This window comes from Podarcis muralis, chromosome 14 (genome assembly GCF_964188315.1).
Source record: "Podarcis muralis chromosome 14, rPodMur119.hap1.1, whole genome shotgun sequence".
Lineage (NCBI taxonomy): Eukaryota > Metazoa > Chordata > Lepidosauria > Squamata > Lacertidae > Podarcis > Podarcis muralis.
In genome coordinates this window covers 26,173,824-26,190,691 of record NC_135668.1, presented here as the reverse complement: position 1 = coordinate 26,190,691, position 16,868 = coordinate 26,173,824, and the positions used below count along the sequence as shown (strand labels likewise).

Here is a 16,868-nt window from a genome sequence, read left to right as displayed (position 1 = left end):
TCTTGTGTTAATGAAAAGCACTTTTCAGCGATGAAAATGTTTCCTGTTGCTGCCTGAAAGCTAGGGAAGGAAGATACCAGGTTAATCTTCCTAGCAAGGGAATTTGCTAACTGGGGTGCCACCCCCAAGTAGGCTGTTGATTGGGATGGGCCACCAGTGCCTCTCCAGCTGTTGCTGTTCTGTACTTTCCATCATCTTTGATCCTTGGTCATGCTAGCGGGGCTGCTGTGAGTTGGGAGTCCCAACAATTTCTGGATGGTCACAGGTTAGTTGCACCTCCTGTAAGATCCTTAGCTACGCCATATTCAAGATGGGAGCACCTGCAACAAATCCTACATATATTCGGGAGCCCCCTATACATAAGAAGTTCCATGAGGCTGCACAACCTGACCCTAAGCATAAGTTAAACAAGACTTGCTTCCAAGTAAACATAGTTGGGATTGGGCTGTTACTTGGAAGTAAGCTCCGCTGTACCCAATGGAGTCCTGGTAAACAGTACACAAGATTGGGGTATTCAATAACACATGAGAGGAGTCTGCATAACGTTACGATTTCTTACAAATAGCTGTTTGAGACTTGTCTTTTGTGCTGTTCGAAATGCATGCTCACATCGCAAATCCTTCAGTATGTCAACATTTATATTTGCCTCCGTGCACCACAATCTATAAACTAGTTAAGACTACACAGAGTTAATATAGCATTTTTGTTGCGCCCGCTAACGCTCTCCCTGCAAGCTGGGGGCTTTATTTCCAGAGCAATTTCTCATTAAAGCTGTAAGCAGTAACTGTAAGCTGCATCATGCAGATTTCTGTTAACAAGCACATTCAGCTAGTGGCGGCCATTTTATGAAGCACCACTCGTATTTAAAATGAGGATTTTTAGCTGGGGACAATGAGCAATGAGGGTGGAGGGGAGAGAGGGAGAGAATTACTGGTGGGGGAGGGGGGGCTTTGATATCTCTTGTGGTGTGAGGCACGAAGCATTTATTTTGTGGGAGAATAAGTGGGCTAGGTGGATCGGAGCAAAATAGGAAAACGCTAAGCATTTTACTGCAGGTCTGTCACAAAATGGCTGTTCCTTTGTGCCGCATAGCTGACAGACATACTGCATTGCACTGTGTACTCTTTTTTTTTTTTTAAGCACAGCAGGAAGTTGCTGGTGGATAGTTCAAAGGCCATCTTGGGCTGGACAAGAGCTCTGGTTGGCTGCCGGCTCACTTGGAAACAGGAGGGTCAACAACGGCAGAGCTCTGTGTCAGCCGGAGCCCTGCCTTCCTGGTGACATCACAGTCCTCTCATTTCTCACAGCCAGACAGCTTTCTGCCTGCTCCAGCCAACCAGGGCGGATTAGAAAGAAGGCTTTTGCATGCAGCGTGCTCACTTCTTCCGCGGTGCTGGAAAGCAAGAGGCTGAGAGCAATGCAGCGCTTAAAAAGCATGAAGCTTTTTTAGAAAACGAAACAAAAACTGTGTGATGGCAAAATAAAAAAAGGATGTGTGTCTTCATAGCCAGTGGCAACATGACCAATAAACCAGAATATGCCGCTAAAAAACACTGGGTTTTCCCTTGAGTAATCTACTTCCCCTTATGCTCAAACCATTTTTGGAAGAATAGCAAGAGAACAGCTTTTCAGGCAACATATTTTTTGAGGAACGAGCTTTTTTTCAGGCTAGAGCACACTTCGTCGGCAGTCTCGTCAGATATTGGGGAGAACCCAACTATTTCTCCCTACACTATTTTGCTTTAATGGGTACAGAACGTGTGTGTGTGTGTTTAACTATGTCTAATCGGGCTGCAATTTAACAAAGGAGAACACAGTCCTTTATACTGGAAGAAGACTGCTCTTTGGGGCAGCCTCACACATTAGATCAAATTTAAACAGGGATTTCACAACAGGAAGGTTATGTTAATACCCTATAATCCCCGGCACCTGGCCAGGTGTGGAATAATTCAGGTGAAGCACTTTTACAAACATGTGCTGAAATGTTTCAAATTGAGATTTAATAATGACAAAAGTGTCTGCATTCACAGCTGCTGAAAAGCCACATTGCCTATTCAGGAAAGCTCATAATTTTGGAGGTGTTCCCTCAGGTGTTTAGGGAAACGCATTCTATATATTTTACACACATTTCCTCAAAATAGGTGATGTTCCCTTAACAATTCAAGCAGTGCTTTGGCAACCTTTGAACTGAAAAGTTTGTGCTTCCTGTACTGTGAACTCTTGCTACTTAATCCCAAACTCTTTTGTTTTGGATCCTGTCTGGTGCTCCATTGCAAAACTCACCCTGATCTCTACACCAGAGGTTTACCTTGTGAAGAGTATAGGTCAGAAGAGTGCCTGTAAAGAACATATTTAATGCAGTTAAAGATGTAAGAGATCTGGAATGTCACAAGACTAGTGTTTGTCTTCTGCCTTCCTCTGACTTCCCCATTGTTTGAGATGTGAGTCACAGATGGCCTCATTCTTGCTGTTTGCAAGCTAGCAATTGCTGCTAATTAATGTAGAAGCAGCCCAAGTAACTGGATCTGGTTTAATGAAGAGAAGAGGAATGGCCTCATTCTGCATAACTTTAAAGTGCCATTGTCTCTTATGCCAATGAACACAAGTACAGGGAAACAAAAAAGCCCTTGCTCTGTGTACACAAATAACCTGATTGCAGGCTGGCAGATTTTCAACTTGGGTGCCCTGTAACCCTGCCTCAATTTGTAATTGTTTGGTCATCAAAACTATTACCAACCCAAAATGGCAAAATATGGATCCGAGTTTTTAATTGCTCTGTGAATTTTCATCCGTCTTGTGGGCACTTCGCACATGAAATGGTAAATGCCAGTGGCTGATATTCAGTAGGTTTGTCTACTCTTATCAGAACTATTTTGATGTATTGGTACATGTGCACCTTAAATCCGGTAGGCTGCTCGTCTACAAATGATACATTGCTTTCCAGGCACATTTGCCTAGGCACCTGGGTAGTTTCCATCTTTTTGAGGTTTAATTATCTTCAGCAGACCATGTCCACAGCGGCTCACAATAAATATTTTTTTAAGAATCAACAATTAATCACCAGGCATGCTGACAGTTTCAAATAGGACAGAGTCAAAAAGTCAACTTCAACACTACAGTGAATAGAGAGAAAATGCAAATTTCAAAGGGAATTTGCATCTGATGGACTCTAGTTGTGAAAGCTTGTGCCACAATAAATATGTTAAGCCTTTAAGATGCCACTTTTAAACTTTTAATGAAGTGCAAAAGCAAGATCAAAAACAGCAGTGAAAACAAAAAGATTACCTAACCAAACTCCCAATTCCAGTGCTGGTATTGCTGAACTCCAGGGGAGCACAGAAGAGTTCAGTCTGAATTCAGGTAAGATATTGTCAATTTGGAGGGAAGATAGGCTATATGCCCGAGTCCCTTCTAATCCCCGGATCCAGCAAGGGTTAAAATCTAAGCAAGGATTAATTTGTTGGAATAGCCAGGCCAGCTTCCCTGTAATGGCTCCCTAAGTATGGATCATTAAGGTAACAAAGGAAGTGGCTCTGTGCCTGAGGAAAAATGGGTGCCCCCCCCTCAACTGGCTGGTAGTTAGAAATACAAAGTCCAGAGTAGAAGCTAGAAGCAGGCCGAAGCCTAAGAGACATGCTTGATTTCTGCTTGAATCCAATACTGTGGCTATGGGAGAAGCAAGACCACATTGGGGTGTTAATGCTGTGAGCACTTCTAACAAAGGTTTAGGGTCTGGTCTTTGATCGTAATAGATTATTATTATTATCATAGGCTTAGGTGGTATATGTGTGTAAATAAGCCATATATCCTAAATCAGGCATAGGCAAACTCAGCCCTCCAGGTGTTTTGGAACTACAACTCCCACCATCCCTAGCTAACAGGACCAGTGGTCAGGGATGATGGGGATTGTAGTCTCAAAACATCTGGAGGGCCGAGTTGGCCTATGCCTGTCCTAAATACACCACAGTCTCCTCTGATCCTCATTCTGGGGAAACTGAACCCTGGGTAGGCACCTGAAATCACCCACTACCCAGAGATTGGGTTGGCATGCAACAGTACATTGGGTATGGGTAGTGAGCTAGCTTGTTTTCACTTCAGGGAGACCCTTGTGGCATCTGCACAGCGGGCAGCCTGGGAACATAGGGAGCTGCTCTATATTGACTTTGGTTCCTCTAGTTTAGTATTGTTCACTCTGATCATAGGGCGTAGAATGATTGGTAGCAGCTCTCTGGCATTCCAGGCTGCGGTCTCTCCCAGCCCTATCTGGGAGATGCTGGGAATTGAACCTGGGACCTTCTGCATTCAGAGCAGGTGTTCTACCGCTGAGCTACAACCCTTTCCCAGGTTTATGGGCAATGGTTTAGGGTTAGGCTTAATTCTACAGCGAACCTGGTGATGTGGGTTTAATGGAAAATTATGAATTGGAAAATTGTCCTATGCAGATTAGTCTAATTTGATTAGGCTACGTTGCGTCGGGAATTTTCCAGCTTATATTGGAAACATTTTTGATGCTTCAGAAAGTGATCCAATTTAGCAGCTTTATTTGTGTTTGGCAAAACTTGCAAGTTTGTTTAGTGTTGTATTTGCAATCACTGTGCATTTATTGTTCCTAAAAACATACTTGCACCACATGCATGAAAACAGGAAGCAACCAATGAAAATGGCAAAAAAGGCAGATCTGTCTCAAGGATGCTGAATAGCAATGCTTTTTATTAGTGGACATTCATAAAAAGTATTACTCTTCAGCTTCTTTGAGATGGATTTGCCTTTTTTTGTCACTAATTAACTTGTGAAATGATTCTCTCCCCCCCCCCCCGCCCATTCCATACTACCTGACCCTGCTTCCAGTAGAAGTGCTTGATTGTGGGCTGTGACCCACACCAGTGTTGCTTCCTAAAGGTGGTGAGAGGTGTGTTTGTGGGTGTGTGTGTGTGGGTGTGTGTGTGTGTGTGTGTAGAGATGGCTCACATTTCAGAGATTATGCTTAACCCTACTCAATTTGGTTTCCCTTCCTGTTCAAGAAGGCAAGAGTTTGCAAGATTCTTGTGAAGCGTTGTGGTTTGCGGGTAGGTCAGAGTCTTAACAGGGCCAGTGATGCCACAGACCAAAAACTTGAAGATGTGATACGACTTCTTTAATTAGGATTATAGTTGCTCAAGATTTTGGCCGTGAGTTTCTGCAGTCATTGAAAGCAAGATTATTATTATTATTAATTTATTTTAAAAGCTGAATTTCCTTGGTTCGGGTTCGAAGAACACAAAGTTCTACCAAGTTAACATTTTCCATGAATTTGAGCGTGTGCAACTTTGAGCCTGGGTTTTATCCACCTTCAACGTGCATTCAAAGCAAATTTTCACCCTCAAAGAATTCTGGGCAATGTAGTTCACCCCTCACAGAGTTACGATTCCTGTTGTTGTTTAGTCGTTTAGTCGTGTCCGACTCTTCGTGACCCCATGGACCAGAGCATGCCAGGCACCTCTGTCCTCCACTACCTCCCGCAGTTTGGTCAAACTCATGCTGGTAACCTCGAAAACACTATCCAACCATCTCGTCCTCTGTCGCCCCCTTCTCCTTGTGCCCTCCATATTTCCCAGCATCAGTGTCTTCTCCAGGGAGTCTTCTCTTCTCATGAGGTGGCCAAAGTACTGGAGCCTCAGCTTCAGGATCTGTCCTTCCAGTGAGCACCCAGGGCTGATTTCCTTAAGAATGGAGAGGTTTGATCTTGCAGTCCATGGGACTCTCAAGAGTCTTCTTCAGCACCATAATTCAAAAGCATCAATTCTTCGGCAATCAGCCTTCTTTATGGTCCAGCTCTCACTTCCATACATCACTACTGGGAAAACCATGGCTTTTACGATTCCTAGCAGCCCTTAAACAAACCACGGTGCCCAGAATTCTTTGAGGAAAAAGAGTGTGTTTTAAAAGTGTCGTGTGTACCCAATTTATGTCACACCCAGAAATCGGTTGCATTCAGTTACGTTATACTCAAAAGTAGGCCCGCTGAAATAAATGGGCCTAAGTTAACAATGGCCGTTAATTTCAATTGGATGCAACCCTGTATCTCCCCCTCCCCATGCTTATGCCTGAAAAAAGTATTGTGTAACTTGAAAGTAAGCTCTCATCTGTTGGGATGCTCCCCACCCCCCATCACATTGCTGGGAGAATTACTTCATCTTTTGAGTCTAAAGGAGCCTTTGGTTTATCCTCTCTCTTCCTTGAGTGTGAACTGGGAAGAAGCTTCCTATTGAAGTTGTCAGAGATGCTCTTTAATCATGGGTGGTGGTGATGGGCCATTATGCTTGATCTCTTTCTTTGCTGCACTTTTTGTTCACTCAGTAAAACATCCGTATCCCTGGCAACCTATTATTCCCTGATGGAGGCCACATTCACAGGGTTAAATCCAAGCAACTCCCCCTCTGGATGTTGAAACACCAGATGTCACAGAACAACGGAAATCTTGTGGCCTTGCAGCAAAAGCGGCCTGTGGGGGCGTATGCTCGGGAGTCAGGCCCCTCCAGTTTGCATTCAGTGGCTGTCTGGGAACAGGCCTGTGTGATGTATTAGGAAACTGAAAAAGAGGGTGAATATGAGATCCTAGAGGGTTTTTTGGGGGTGGGCGGGCACAAAGAGGAAAACAGTTATGAGAAAGTTTCCTAAAAGCAATGCAAACCATGAGAAAGAGTGCTGTGACAGTGTGTCGCATGGGGAAGAAAAGGAACTTCCTGAAAGGTTATGCTATAGTAAGTTTTTTAGTCTTCAGGGTTCTGCAAGAAATCTCTTGTTTTTGCTGCATGACGCTAAGGCCACATTCATACATTTAAAGCACCGTGATACCGCTTTGAGCAGCCAGTTGCTTTTCCTGGGGTACTCTGGGAATCATAGCTCTCTGATCTACACCCTTCATGATACACAGTTTCCAGAATTCTTTGGGGGAACCCATGGCTGTTTAAAGTCGCATCACGGTGCTTTAAATGTATGGAGTGAATGTGCCCTTCTGCCGGTAGGACTGGACTAGATGGGGGCAATATGGCAAAGGAAAGGTCTTTTGAAGAAGCCAGGCTCCAACTCTTTGGAAGCCCATCTCACTGGAAGGGATAATCTGTGGAATAAGATGGCCCATTTTGAGAGAGCCTTCAGGTGTCCTCGGAGGAGAGAAGGGCCATCATCACTGTCCTCTGTAGATATCAGCTTAGCAGGAGGTCGATTCACACAATATAGGAACCAGGCCTTGAGCTTTGTGGCACCTGACCCTTGGAAATTCCCTCAGGTTAATTATCAGACGGAAGCTGTATCTGTTACCTTTTCTGTACCTTCTGAAGACAAACCTTTTAAGTCAGGGGTCAGCAACCTTTTTCAGCCATGGGCCGGTCCACCGTCCCTCAGACCACACTATATTTTGAAAAAAAATATGAACAAATTCCTATGCCCCACAAATAACCCAGAGATGTATTTTAAATAAAAGCGCACATTCTACTCATGTGAAAACACCAGGCAGACCCCACAAATAACCCAGAGATGCATTTTAAATAAAAGCACACATTCTACTCATATAAAAACACGGTGATTCCCAGACCGTCCACGGGTTGGATTGAGAAGGTGATTGGGCCGCATCCTGCCCACAGGCCTTAGGATGCCTACCCCTGTTTTAAGTGGAGATGTTTATCCCAGTCTACATCTGCTTTGGAATTGTCATTAGTACGTTTTATGTTTTTGTTTCATCAGTTATGGATCTGCAGCCCTGGCCTCCTTAATAAGAAAAATAATGATGATGATAATCATAATCATAATAATCCTCATCGTTCAAGCTGGCTGAGGCTGATGAGTGTCAAACAAAATCTGGAGGGCATCACTTTGCACTTTGGCTACTCCAACCAACCAAAGTTTGAGTTTGGTACTTTACCACATTTTCAGATGAGTATACATAAACAGAGCAACTTTATTGTGGATGAAATTGCTCGAGAGACGTGTTTATGAAATGCACTCAAAGATCAGGCATGTGCCCCACCACTTTTAAGTTTGTTAATAGCAGCTTCCTGCAGTTGAAGGGGAAATCCCCTTTTCTACCAAAAGATGCATCACAGAACTTGTTGTGTGGTTAATTTTGCAGGTCCTTTGACTACCCGGTATGTGGTTTGTGTTAGGAAGCTGAAAACCCTTTAGATTTCTCTGGGGAGGAAAAGTAGCTTCATTGTCCCATTTAAATCTTGCCTGTGGCTCTTGTGTTTGGCAGAGGCTGAGCCTTTTCAAATGCTGTCTATTTTCCTGTATTTACTTTAAAAATGTGTTGGTCCTTAAGAAAAATTCTAAAACATTTATTAGTGCAATATCTTTATTAGATCAACCAAATGATCACAAAATACTCAAAATATTTGCACACTATTTTTGTGACATTTTTGGTTGGTCTAATAAAGGTATTGCCCTAATAACTATTTTGGCTTATTTAGGGTTGCCCTATTTCAAAAATTAAAAACCAGGGCATTCTGAAAGTTGTTGGAAACCCCCCAAAATTTTGTAGCACCACCTTTCGGAAATTCCCCCCAGACGTCAATTTCGCCTTTGAAATCCTGTTAATGTGCGGAAAAATCCAGACCTATCCAGCCCTAGATTATTTATTTTAGATAGCCCATTGAGATACTTATCTACCACAAAATAGTCCATGTATATTCTAATTACGTTTACCCCACTTCTCCCTAACACGGGTTGCCACTGACCCAGAAAGCACACACTCTGGTCTGCTCTTATGCCTTTAGTATCAGATTGATTTGTAGAAATTGGGAAATGAGGATATTAATGTCTGTGCCATGAAAAAGTCCTGGTAATTCTTACAGATCAGTTCACAGCTAAAGGCATAGGAGGGGGCCAGCTGAAACTTTGGTTACTCTACTTTTTGCTTTGCAGCACCAACTGATCTCTGAGCTAGCATTCCCAGACCCTCTTCAGCAGAGGCATAGCTAGGGGAGGCAGGGGGCACTGGGTGCCACACCGCGGAGGGGTGGGGCTTACCGCGGGGCCTGCAGCGCACCCGAGCCGGACGTTTTTCCTGGGAGTGATGCGGTGGCTCGGGTGGCATGGGGCTTACGTCTGCCCGTCGCCTCCCTGCAGGCTTTGAGCTGCTTGAAAAAGTGACGTAGGCCTGCAGGGCGCTGGTGCGAAATGTGGTTCGGGCACTGGGATTCTGGCGCGCCCTCCCGTCCCAATTGTTAACGTCGCAGATGTGCTGAAGAAAAATAATCACCAGAAAAGTGCCTCTAGGCACATGCAAAGTGCATTTCCCTCGCACTTGAGCAACCACAGCTTCCTGCATTGCAGCTAGGATTAGGAAGAAAGTCCTGAGGATGAAATTCAAGCTCCAGGGTGCTCTATGTGGCCCTCAGAACTTTCACCAGGCGGCACCCAGCACCGGCCCATTTTTTCACGCTCTTGGTGACTGCTTCTGTCTGGTTGGAAAATGTGTTTGAACACTGATAATGCCTCTTGCTTGTCTGGATGGAAGACAAAGAGGGATGTCTTTGTGTAGAAACCAGCCTCTGCCCAACCCACCACTGGCGTGTGGCCCCTGAAAGGTTGCCCAGAAGGTAATATGGCCCTTGGGCTGAAAACAGTTGTCCCACTCCTGTTGTAAGTAAACAAACAATGATTGGGCACATTATACTTTTCAAAATTTAGGCTTAGCCTGTTCTCCCTTGTGAAACTGAACAGTTGTGTTTTGATAGGCTTTTAAGGTGTGGCATAGCTAATGTGGTGACTTTTAGATGCTGCAGGACTTCAGTGTCCATCATCCCTGGCAATTGGCCATGCTGCCCAGGGTTGGTGGAAGATGGAGTCCTATAGTATCTGGACATGGAAGTCCAATAGCAGTCCGGGATCATTCAGTGTGCACCTTAAAGGGTGACTTCTGTTAATTTGTCAACTAGCCAAGGGGTGGCAGCAGAGGTGTTGCTTAGCAACCAGGTAGAGTTGCATGAGCTTCACTGTGGTAGCATGTGCCCTGATTGGTTGTATAGCTTTGAGGGAGTTTTACCTCTGTACATTTGGTTGAGTACTTTCCTTCTATGTAAAATACCTGAACTAAGAAAGAAAATCTCTTATTCCTTTCTCCTCGGATTGTACTGTTTTGTTCATTTTCCTCAGTTATCAGGTTTTCTTCTCTATTTAAGTGCTAACATTCTGGCGCTCACTGTATGGGCTGCCCCTGACCTAGTTTTATTTGCTGCCAGTTTTGATATGTAACATCCTTTAGCCTCGCTGCCTGCGTCCATGACTCCTGCTCCTGTTTCATCCTCACAGTAACCCTGTGAAGTAGGTTAGATGTAAGTGTTACCCATGGGTCTTTTTGGAGAATTTGAACATGGCTCGCTTTGCTCCTTGTTCTACATTGCTCAACCACATTGTTTCTTTTACTCTTTCCTTCCGAAGACCTAGAGTCTTCATGTCAAACTCAGCAGCCTTACATATGGAGAGTTTGGGGGACCTGGGGTAGCTCAGTGGAAAGAGCATGAGAGCCCCATTGGGCAAAAGATTCCTGCATTACAGAGGGTTGGACTAGATGACCCCCATGGTCCCTCTACAATTCTGTGATTCTCTGTCTCAACTGAATCAGTCAAGACGCTGAGGATTAAGCAACTAAACATGGGAGCGACTCCCCTGGTTAGTTCAGAACACTTGATGATCACAATAAAGCCAGGAAATGGGATTTTATTCCTTTTACTCTTTGGGAGGAGGGCTCGTGAACATATATTTGTTGCAGTTTAAATATCCCCTTCTCTAGGTCCCCCAAAGAGGTAGCAGAGGGAAGGACCATAGTTCATTGGTAGAGCAGCTGCTCTGCATGCCGAAGCCCAGGCTTGCACACCCTCTTGTCTGAAACCCTGGAGAGCTGCTGCCAGTCTGTGTGGGCAATATTGAGTTGATGGACCAATGATCTGACTCGATATAAGGCAGCTTCCTCTGTCTAGGAAAGGGCTGCAGTTCACTGGTGGGGCATCTGCTCTGAGTGCAGAAAGTTGCAGGTCCAATTCTCAGCATCTCCAGGTAGACTAGGAAAAACTCCCACCCACCCACCCTCTGTTTAAACAGCTGGAGTCAGGACTCCTGGCACTCTGAAGAGCCTCTGTTGGTCAGTGTAGACAACCCTGAGCTAGATGGACAAAGTATGAGGCAGCTTCCTTGTTCCATGCTCCGAAACAGGCAGTGAATACGTAGCTGCTGTCCAGTTCAGCAACTATTGTTATGCAGGCAGTTGCCTGAATCCTCTGCACATTTTTCTGGAGTCCAATCTCTTCTTAAATTTGCCTTCTGTCCTCTCAAGTGTTTTTCAAAGGCCCTTCTGCTTGTGCTTTTGACAACACACCTCTTCCCTTTGGGTTATCGGTGAAGAAAACAACGCAGGGAGATCTGTAAGATGGTGGAGAGAGGAACAGGGAATCTTTTAAAATGGCTTCTGGCTCTCTGCCTCTGGAGCTGTTTGTGTCTGTTCTCCCCACCACCTCTCTGCCTGAGTACCTCTATATTGCCCTCTGCCAGCTTCCCAAAGAAATGCATTTTGTGTTTTTGACCTTTTCCCTCTCATATTAAAAGAATTCAACTTTTATTTTTTAAATATTGTATTAAACCTTGCTGGAATAACATTCCAACCTCTGTGCCAGATATCAGTTTAAAGCCATTTCGTATTTTAGCCACAAATCTTTGGATTTGAAGTATTTCTTAGTTTATAACCTCCCCATCCCCCTTTCTTAAAACAAAAAACAAAAAAAAAACGCAGTTGGCACAAAGCAGTAGTTCTTGAACGTTCTTTCTCTTTGAGCCACACTTTCAGGAGAAAAAAATTTGCCACAACAAATTTTTATTGATGAGAAATATATTGGAAAGAAACAACTCATAGCAGTGTTGGATTTTGAAAAGATATCTATCCGTATTCTGCAAATAAAAACTATATTTTGATGCTATACTATCACGTACCCACTTTAGCGAAACAAAAATAAAGCCAACTAGAGAAGTTCAGGTTTACAATCTAAAACTGCCTTTCCCATGGAAAACGAGCGAGGTCCCAACCAAGGAAGAATGGCAACTTAAACTGATGTTAATATGCGCAGCTTGCGGACCTAACTCATAGAATAAGAGAACAAGAAGAACATGTTTAAAGAAGATTGGAAAATGTTTATTGACTATATGGGGGGAAATTGTGTACATTCGAAAACGTTGGCAACATTAAGATAAATTCAACAGTGTAAATAAGTTTTGATGGATGTAATAATGGAATACTGAATGGTTTAGTTTATATAAAATATGCAGGGATTTATGTTACGCAAAATGAACCATGGAAAGAGAAGAAGGGAAGTCATTGATATTTTATGGCAGTCCAACAGCATCTGAAGCGCACTAGGTGACTCACACCTGCTTAAGAATAATACAGTGGTACCTCGGGTTAAGTACTTAATTCATTCCGGCGGGCCGTTCTTAACCTGAAACTGTTTTTAACCTGAAGCACCACTTTAGCTAATGGGGCCTCCTGCTGCTGCCGCGCCGCCGGAGCACAATTTCTGTTCTCATCCTGAAGCAAAGTTCTTAACCTGAGGTACTATTTCTGGGTTAGCGGAGTCTGTAACCTGAAGCGTATGTAACCTGAAGCGTCTGTAACCCAAGGTACCACTGTAACAACAGTAACTTTATTATTTATACCCTGCCCATATGACCGGTTTGCCCCAACCACTCTGGGCAGCTTCAACAGATCATAAGTGTGTGAACTTGCAAGATGGTTGACACTGATGAAACCCTCTCTTCTTCCTCCACAAGTCACTCAGCATCAGAAGAGGCCTCGGGGTCTGACTCGGCCAGCCAGTCCGACAGCGAGCAAGGAAGCGAGCATGGGAGCGAATCCAACAGCAGCTCGGAGACTTCCGAAAGCCAGTCTGAATCCGAAAGCGGCTCGACGGGCTCAAAATCTCAGCAGACGCCTCTGGAAGCCAAGGAGAAACCAACATCCAAGAAAGAAAGGCTCGCCGATGTCAAAAAAGTATGTTGTTCCCTTGCTGGTGGGTATGCCTAACTCAGCTGAGTGGCCTTTGGCGGAGGTAGCAAAGCACAGCCTGGTCTCTTGCCATCTACTACAAGGTCTTCTGTTTCCGGGGTTTCAGGTTTTGGTATGATATCCTGATATTCATCTGCCTTTGCCAACCTGCTGGCTGTGGCTGATGGGAGTTGTAGTCCAAAAGGTCTGGAGGGCAATGACTTGGCAAAGCCTGAATTGTGTACCCTTCTGGATTCTTTTGTGTGTCGTTGGAATTTGGCTGAGTTGCCTCTTCGGTACTTTGAACCACTGAAGGAAATTCTGAAAAGAAGGGACAGTTTGATTGGAAGGTTTGCAAAGAGCTAGTCATGATGTGTTAAAATAAAATTTAAAAAGTGTCAGGGAAAAGACATAGAATGAGGAATGTATTAAAGGTCTGCAGAATTAGAAAGGGTTTGTAGGAAATTCTGTCTTGAAGGAGAGGTGGGCTTGCAAAATCCACACACTCCATGCTATTCCTACGTTTGTTAGATAAGAATTTAAGGGTTTCTTTGCTGGATCAGGCGAAAGGCCTATCTAATCCAGCATCCTCTTCTGACAGCAGCCAAGCATTTGCCACTTTTGGAAGCCACACGCCATCCTTGAGTGCCGGCGTTGCACCAATATAGGGGCAGAGGCAAGGAGCTTGTAATCAGCCTGTGGAACTCACTGCCACAAGATAATTTTGTTTACTCATTATTTATTTAGCATATGAGTGATGGCAGGTGACAACAACATGGCTTTAAAAGCAGATTGGGCAAAATCACAAAGCCTTGGTATGTTAGCTGTTACTGGCCGTGATAGTGGAGTTGAACCTCCATGTTGTTGTTTTTATTTTGATTATGTACTTTGTGATTTTATATTCTGATTTCATCCTGTGAACTGCCCTGAGACCTGTGGGTAGAGGGCGGTATATAAATTCAGTAAATAATAATAATAATAATAAAGTTCTTTTGAGTACTGATCCCTGGTTGTAAGTGACAAGAAGAAACCATTGGTGTCTTGCCATTCTCGCTTCTAGCCTTGCAGAGTTCTTGGGAGCATAAGAAAGAGGGAACATCTGTCGACTGCCCTGAATCCATGGATGAAGGATGCAGTACAAATGTGATTATGATTTATTTTGCAGATGTGGGAAGAATATCCAGATGTTTATGGGGTGAGGAGGTCGAACCGAAGCAGGCAGGAGCCCTCGCGCTTTAATATAAATGAAGAGGTAAGGGGAGGGAGGATAAAGAGGAGGGGAAAGACATTATTGGGAATGGCCAAGCCATTCTGTTCAGTGTTGCCTTTGAAACACAGAGGTGGCGCCATGGCAGCTGCATTTTTCCATTGGACGTGCCGTGCGCCATTCCTGCAGTCTGACCTGAGCAAGCAGCGCCCGTGGAACGCCCCTGAACTTTCAATGTTATGGTTAAAAAGTTCCAGTTGCACAATCCGAATTGGGAGTCTGATGTGGTTGTGATGTAAACGCTGTGAAAATGATTGCAGGAACGGCTGTGCTTGGAACCTCAGAGGGGGCGCCATTGAGATGAATTCATTTTGTGTGTATGTAGGGGTGTGTGTTTGCATGATGTTTCACTTCACTAAACCATTTCCCTCCCTTTCGTACCTGTAGATAATTAGTCATCTCTTGAATTCAGTGCATGAAATGAACTCAGTTTGGGGTTTTAATCATCTGTTGGCTGAGACATTTCTCTCCTTCCCTGCCTTCCATCAAATTCTGCTAAGAACAATGTGGTTCTGGAACTTGCGACCTTTTATTTGCTGTCCATTTTGTGAGTTGCTTTTTCCTCCCCCCCCCCTCAATATTCCCCCACAGCCTACCAATTTGTAAGGAGGGTAAGCAGTGGTTTCGCCTTCTGTTTTTTACAGATGGAGAAAATGAGGCTCAGGAAAGTTCAGAGCCACACTGAAAATGTCCAAGTTGGAAACCCAAAGGTAGGCACCTAAATTTATATTCAAGCACCTGAAAATATAAGCGGCACCCGCATCTCCCATTCGGGAGTCCTCTAAAAATGGGTCCATTTATGCTTGGGTGCCTATATATGGATTTAGGTGCCTAGCATCAGGCACCCACGGTTGAGCATTTTGTCTCAAAATGCATATTAATTGTTCTTGGCCACTTACGGCCAACTTGGAGTTGAGTTTTGATTAGATTTGGTTTTCCTCAGTGTGCAACTTGATAGCACACTGACTTGTGTTGCATCTCCAGGGTCAAAGCTGGTAGAATCATAGAATCATAGAATCATAGAGTTGGAAGAGACCACAAGGGCCATCGAGTCCAACCCCCTGCCAAGCAGGAAACACCATCAGAGCACTCCTGACATATGGTTGTCAAGCCTCTGCTTAAAGACCTTCAAAGAAGGAGACTCCACCACACTCCTTGGCAGCAAATTCCACTGTCAAACAGCTCTTACTGTCAGGAAGTTCTTCCTAATGTTTAGGTGGAATCTTCTTTCTTGTAGTTTGGACCCATTGCTCCGTGTCCGCTTCTCTAGAGCAGCAGAAAACAACCTTTCTCCCTCCTCTATATGACATCCTTTTATATATTTGAACATGGCTATCATATCACCCCTTAACCTCCTCTTCTCCAGGCTAAACATGCCCAGCTCCCTTAGCCGTTCCTCATAAGGCATCGTTTCCAGGCCTTTGACCATTTTGGTTGCCCTCCTCTGGACACGTTCCAGTTTGTCAGTGTCCTTCTTGAACTGTGGTGCCCAGAACTGGACACAGTACTCCAGGTGAGGTCTGACCAGAGCAGAATACAGTGGCACTATTACTTCCCTTGATCTAGATGCTATACTCCTATTGATGCAGCCCAGAATTGCATTGGCTTTTTTAGCTGCCGCGTCACACTGTTGGCTCATGTCAAATTTGTGGTCAACCAAGACTCCTAGATCCTTTTCACATGTACTGCTCTCAAGTATGCATCTAAGGACCAGTTGCTGTGGTGCACAAGCGAGGGAAAGTGCTGTGGCATTTATATCCTGCTTGCAGGCTTCTCAGATGCATCTGAAAGCATGTTGCAGGACTAGATAGCCTGTTGGTCTGATCCAGCTGCCAGGCTGTTCTTACATTCATCAAAAAGGTGGTGCCAGAGATTGTCTTGTTTCCTACCTTTTTATCCAGTCTACCTGCCAAAACCCTCGAGGTAGTTTACATTTTTATAATAAGCACTTCTGGATTTAAGATCTGTCCATCAAGACAAACTCACATACTAACACATAAGTTGGTCAAACACACACTTGTCTATTCAGATGAGGGATAGGGAGCCTGTGGCTCTCCATATACTCCTGGACTACCAACTCCCAGCAACCCTGACTATTGGCCATGCAAATTGGGGCTGATGGGTGTTGGAGTACAGGCAATTCCCTGTTTGCGTGGGAGTTGCGTTCCAGGTCATGGTTCGTGTTGGCGGTTTTGCGTCAATCGGACGCACACAAAATAGCCTCTACCTGTATATCAGCATCTCAAGGGCCACATGTTCTCTATCCCTAAAGTATATATCTACATTTTGCAATGTTTCTCCCGCTTGACTGCCCAACCCTTTCCACAAATACCAGTTGTGTTTTACTCTGTAAAAGCAGTATGCATGGGGTGTGTTTGTGTGTGGACGCAAGGAAGGTGCTTAAGCAAATGCTCCCCTCTATTGTCCACCCAACTTCCCCTCTTTCTGCTGCTCTGGGGAGACCTCCCCCCCCAAGTCCCAGATGTGGGTGGTCCAACATCCCTTCCTCTTACTGCCTCACAACAGTAATTAAGCAACCAAGTGTCCTTTACAGTGGTGCTGCCTGCCGAGTGCCAAAGCCTTAGAGCTGCCTCC

The 16,868-nt window shown here is 44.5% G+C and overlaps 1 protein-coding gene across 10 annotated transcripts in view; it reads left to right on the top strand.

Annotated features, from left to right (window-relative positions):
- Positions 1-16,868, top strand: part of CHD2 (chromodomain helicase DNA binding protein 2) — a 66,769-nt gene that overhangs the window by 4,259 nt on the left and 45,642 nt on the right. For 4 of the 10 annotated variants that reach the window (XM_077919021.1, XM_077919022.1, XM_077919020.1 and 1 more), the window contains 3 exons: positions 12,793-13,012; positions 14,172-14,258; positions 14,918-14,983. In XM_077919021.1, coding sequence (XP_077775147.1) covers positions 12,793-13,012; positions 14,172-14,258; positions 14,918-14,983 — 373 coding nt within the window. Of the gene's footprint in view, positions 1-12,792; positions 13,013-14,171; positions 14,259-14,917; positions 14,984-16,868 lie in introns of those variants that run through there. The other 6 variants (XM_028705826.2, XM_028705828.2, XM_028705827.2 and 3 more) reach the window with 3 other exon arrangements.